The 5,792-nt window shown below is 50.4% G+C and overlaps 1 protein-coding gene across 1 annotated transcript; it reads right to left on the bottom strand.

Annotated features, from left to right (window-relative positions):
• Positions 1 to 518: 518 nt before the first annotated feature.
• On the bottom strand, positions 519 to 3,093 carry LOC122547649 (ABC transporter G family member 21-like). The gene is made up of 3 exons (XM_043686245.1): positions 2,847 to 3,093; positions 1,568 to 1,776; positions 519 to 923 (listed from the first exon to the last, which is right to left on the bottom strand). The coding sequence occupies exons 1-3, from the start codon at positions 2,982 to 2,984 to the stop codon at positions 719 to 721; spliced, it is 552 nt and encodes a 183-aa protein (XP_043542180.1). The 5' UTR covers positions 2,985 to 3,093; the 3' UTR covers positions 519 to 718.
• Positions 3,094 to 5,792: the final 2,699 nt, after the last annotated feature.

Below are 5,792 nucleotides of genomic sequence, written 5' to 3' on the forward strand. Positions count from 1 at the left end.
TTTTACACTCTGGGAATTGGAGTGAGCAGCATTCACTAATTTAAAGTGCAGGTTCAGGTCCAAACTGCAAACAGCAGTAATTACACACCTCTTCAGCTAGAGGGGTGTAGAGACATTCGAAACGCCATCTAAAGGCACTTGGGAATGAATAAAGCTAGGATCCGCTTATTTAGATATCCCATCATAGTTCAGATAGTTTACAAGCTCCTTCCTTCACTTCTGAGGACACTCGTTCCCCCACTCCCAGTTATTTCCTCCACTCCACAAATCTCTGAATCAGCTGAGGCATTCCCAGAGAAACAGGTAATGGGGAATACAGTAAAGTTGCAATTGTACCTTTGTTTCAATTAGCGGGGAGTGGAAGTTAATCGAGAGATTTCCTTGTCGATTAACTTCAATGGATGGAGCCACTGAGTTCCTAAAGTAGACTAAGAGGCATTCTCCAGTTCCTGTGGGACAGACTAGAGAAGGGGCTGAATGGCCTCCTCCAGGTCCTGTGGCACAGGTTTTCTTTTGGAGGTGGGGGGGAGTGGGGTATGGTGACTGCATAGTTTCCCCTTGATCCCATAAGTCAACTGATGGTGCACACGTCCATGGAGCAGCAGCCAGCATTAAATATATTCCCTTCTGTACCTGATATTGAGCCCAGATCCAGATTTCACCCCCTCCCCTTCCCCCTCCAGGCCCAAGACCATAAGGAAAATTGTAGAAGGTGCGATCATGGCTTCCGATAGAATCTGAGCAGAAGATAGCAGGCAATTCGGAAAGCCACCATAAACAGGAGGAGAATGAGGATGTTCACCCAGATCGGGAGAGTAACGTTGAAAAAGGCCAGGATCTCGTCCCTGGGGATGTAGACGGAGCTATTGGTTGCATTTCTGGCCAGATTGCAGTATTGATAGGCAGAGTTCTCCGCTTTGCATCTGCAAGACAAGCAATTCAACTCATTTAGAGATGAGCAGGACCCAGATCCGGTAGAGTGAATTTGGGGACTGTCCATGACAGGGAGCTGACCGTCTGACCCAATCCTCAAGGGCAGAGGATGAGGAACAGTGATTGATTGTGGGGGGGGGGGGGAGCTGATCAAGGTATGCATGAGAGTTGAATGATTGTCTACCTGACCAGTTAGGGACCGTGAAACTGGGAGGATGGAGACTTGGTTGAAAACTACGTGGAAGTTCAGCATTGGGGAGAAATGGGTTGATGTAGGGTAGTCACCCCCACACTGGGATTGGGATCTCCAGGATGTAGTGGCAACTTGGACTGTTATTTCTGTGTTCCCACTGTTGGCCAACTGTTGCATTTAATTGTCTTGTTCTGTCACCTGATCACAGCCATGGCGATGGAAAAGGTGGGTCGCAACTCTTTTAGCAATAGTCCCTAAATGTCAGATATGGGCATGGGGAGAATGTTGGGATTTGATAGAGGAATATAAGTGAACTGAGGGACAGCCCTGAACTCTCAGGTAGGGCAACGTGGAGGATATGGGGAATTGACCTGAGCGTGTGACAGTTGAGGGATGATCTCTGGCAGGAGAACGAGGAAATGGAAGAGAAATAGTACTCACAGAATGTAATGATCGTTGGAGAATTCAACACTGAGCATCACGTGGAAGGGGTAGAGGACAAACGCAAAGTAGCGGGCCCAGGTGAGCCAGGCAGGCAGATGCTGGATGTAGAATCCTCCGAGCAGCAGAGTGGTCAGCATGAAGATTGTAGCGAAGATGATGGACTGGTCAATCCTGAGGAAGAGGGCACTGGCGAACAGGCCAATGGACTGAAGAGGCAGGAGAGGAATGAATATAGTGCAGGCAGACTGTTAACTCTGTCCACATAATAACTCCACAAGACCCTGTCTAACCCCATCGGAAACATGAGCTGCTGAGCCCAGGCATGAAAGACCCATGTGCCAGTGACTACAGGGTGAGCAGAGCTCGAGCAAGGGGTGGGGGGTGGTGTTGTGGCTTTCATCTTTTATTTCACCCTGTTCAGGCCGGTCATGGAACTGGATGGGATTGAACCCGAGCCTTCCTGCCGAGGGACTTGTATAAGAATGGTGAGAGAGAGCTCGACACTGTATCTAACCCCCCACCCCGTGCTGTCCCTGTCCCTGGGAGCGCTGGATGCTGACACTGGGTATAAAGTGGGAGGAGGGACACACTGTCAGGGGGATGTAGAGGGAGCTCTACACTGTATCTAACCCCGTCCTGTCTCTGGGAGTGCTGGATGCTGACATGATATAACGTGGGAGGGGGACATACTGTCAGGTGGATGTAGAGAGAGCTCTACACTGTATCTAACCCCCCAGTCCCTGGGAGTGCTGGATGCTGACACTGGGTATAAAGTGGGAAGGGGACACTCGGCGGGGATGTAGAGGGAGCTCTACACTGTATCTAAACCCCGTCCTGTCCCTGGGAGTGCTGGATGCTGACACTGGGTATAAAGTGGGAGGGGGACATCACTGTCAGGGGGATGTAGAGGGAGCTCTACACTGTATCTAACCCCGTCCTGTCCCTGGGAGCGCTGGATGCTGACACTGGGTATAAAGTGGGAGGGGGGGGACACTGTCAGCGGGATGTAGAGGGAGCTCTACACTATCTAACCCCGTCCTGTCCCTGGGAGCGCTGGATGCTGACACTGGGTAGAAAGTGGGAGGGGGACACACTGTCAGGGGGATGTAGAGAGAGCTCGACACTGTATCTAAACCCCCTTCCCCCCGTCCTGTCCCTGGGAGCGCTGGATGCTGACACTGGGTATAAAGTGGGAGGGGGGACACACTGTCAGGGGGATGTAGAGGGAGCTCTACACTGCATGTAACCCCTTGCTGTCCCTGCCACTTTGACTTACTTGTGCTGTGACGGATCCAAGAATGATCATGGCTAAATCCACAAAGTAGGCGATGACTCCATTGAGCCCACCCATCCAGAAGGCGATGGTGATGCTGACGATGGGCTGGATGATTATTAAGGGCAGCTCACTTGTCATCTTCGCCAGGTAATAGGCAGAGAGACGGTAGGAACCAGAGAGCCTCTCCTTGTTAATGATTGGGCGTTCCAGTGGGACTGCAAGGTAGAAACAGAGGTCTGGCAAAACGACACTTAATCACACAAAAATAGACTCATACATGTGCTCGCTTACTCAGTACCTTCACACAGCCAGCTATCGTACCCATACATGTAAACATAAACACAGGCACACACACACTCTCGACATAAACACAGGCACACATGTATATACAGACATAAATCATGGACTCAACCACACAGACACCTAGCAACCATCCACACACTGACACACAGTGAGACACAGACTGACACGCACTGACTAATGCACACACCACTCACACACACCCTGCATCCAACCATACACCCAGACATACACTGACCAACACAGCCAGACACACTGCACACACCCATACACACAGACAGCCACTGACCAACACACCCACAGAACCTCTGTGTCACCACCAACACCCAAATATGAGAAGGGTCCCTCTCTCTCTGGCTCTGCTACCTCTCCAAACCTCATGCCCACGTGCCCTCGCTTATGGATACCTCAATACCTTCCAAGAATGATTGCTCCAATGAGGAGAGGTAGAGGACTCTGAATCTGCACAGAAGGGAAGTGAAGGATGGAGGCGGCTGGGGGGAAAGAGAGAGTGATATGATTGAAACGTACAGAATACTGAGGGGCCTGGATAGAGTGGGCATGGAGATGTTTTTACAAGTAGAGAAAATTAGGACCCAAGGGCACAGCTTAAGAGGGAAGGGACAACCCTCAGAGCTGAGATTCTCTTAATATTCTCTCATGGTATGAGGGTGTCACTGCTTGGCCAGCATTTATTGCCCATCCCTAATTGCCCAGGAGGCAATTAAGAGTCAACTGTGGGTCTGGAGTCACATGTAGGCCAGACTGGGGCAAGATGGTGGATTTCCTTCCCTATTGAACATTACTGAACCAGATAGGTTTTTCCTCCCCCCAAGAATTGGCAATGGTTCATGGTCAGCATTAGACCCTTAATTCGAGATTGTTTTTGAGTGAATTGAAATTCCACCATCTGCCGCAGTGGGATTCAAGTCTCGAACGTGAGTTGAGTATCTGGATTGACCAGAGCGATTGGGGAACTGCAGATGCTGGACAGTCGAGAGTCGCTGGACAAGCGCAGCAGGTCAGGCAACATCCGAGCAGCAGGAGAGTCGATGTTTCGGGCGTAAGCTGTTCATTAGGAATGTGGTGTGGTGGGGGGGAAGGTGAGAGATAAATAAAGGGGGGGGGGGGAGCGTACAGCATTTCAGGGAACACTCCCCCAATGGCATGGAAGTTCTGGGCTTCCTCCAATGACAAACCCAAGCTGCCCGACGCCTGGAGGAAGAATGCCTCATTTTCCGCCTTGGAACCCACACTGATTCAACGTGAAATTTTCCAGTCTCCAAATCTTCCATACTCCCCACCTCATCCCAGATCCAACTTGGGACCATCCTCTTGATCTGTCTAACTCCTTCCCATCTATCCCTTCATCCTCCCCAGTGACCGAACAGCGCTAGCTCGCTCTGGATTAATAGTCTCGTGATAACATCACAATGTCATCACCTCCCCTTTGATGAGGAGGGTAAGGTTCAGCCAGAGGGTGAAGAACTCATTGCTGGGGAGGCCAGGTACATCATCAATTCCCCACAGTACGGAAACAGACCCTTTAGCCCAAAAGTACACACTGACCTTCTGAAAATTAACCCACCCTATTATCCTATAATTCCCCCTGACTCATGTCCCTAACCTGCACATCCCTGAACACGATGGACAATTTAGCATGGCCAATCCACCCTAACCTGCACATCCCTAAACACTATGGGACAATTTAGCATGGCCAATCCACCCGAACCTGCACATCACTGAACACTATGGGACAATTTAGCACGGCCAATCCACCCTAACCTACATATCCCTGGACACTATGGGACAATTTAGCACAGCAAATCCACCCGAACCTACACATCCCTGAACACTATGGGACAATTTAGCACGGCCAATCCACCCTAACGTACATATCCCTGAACACTATGGGACAATTTAGCCCGGCCAATCCACCCTAACCTACACCTCCCAGAACACTATGGGAGAATTTATCACGGCCTTTCCACCCTAACCTACACAACCCTGAACACTATGGGGCAATTTAGCACGGCCAATCTACCCTAACCTACACAACCCTGAACACTATGGGGCAATTTAGCACGGCCAATCCCCCCTAACCTGCACATCCCTGAACACTGTGGGATAATTTAGCACGGCCAATCCACCCTAACCAACACATCCCTGAACACTATGGAACAATTTAGCACAGCCAATCCACCCTAACCTGCACATCCCTGAACACTATGGGACAATTTTGCACGGCCAATCCACACTTACGTACACAACCCTGAACACTATGGGGCAATTTAGCACGGCCAATCCACCCTAACCTGTACATCCCTGAACACTATGGGACAATTTAGCACGGCTAGTCCACCCTAACCTGCACATCCCTGAACACTATGGGACAATTTAGCACGACCAGTCCACCCTGACCTGCACATCCCAGAACACGATGGGACAATTTAGCATGGCCAATCCACCCTAACCTACACATCCCTGAACACTGTGGGACAATTTAGCACGGCCAATCCACCCTAACCTACACATCCCTGAACACTATGGGACAATTTAGCACGGCCAATCCACCCTAACCAACACATCCCTGAACACTATGGGACAACTTAGCACGGCCAATCCACCCTAACCTACACAACCCTG

The sequence above is a fragment of the Chiloscyllium plagiosum genome, unplaced genomic scaffold, assembly GCF_004010195.1.
Source record: "Chiloscyllium plagiosum isolate BGI_BamShark_2017 unplaced genomic scaffold, ASM401019v2 scaf_11082, whole genome shotgun sequence".
NCBI classification, from domain to species: domain Eukaryota; kingdom Metazoa; phylum Chordata; class Chondrichthyes; order Orectolobiformes; family Hemiscylliidae; genus Chiloscyllium; species Chiloscyllium plagiosum.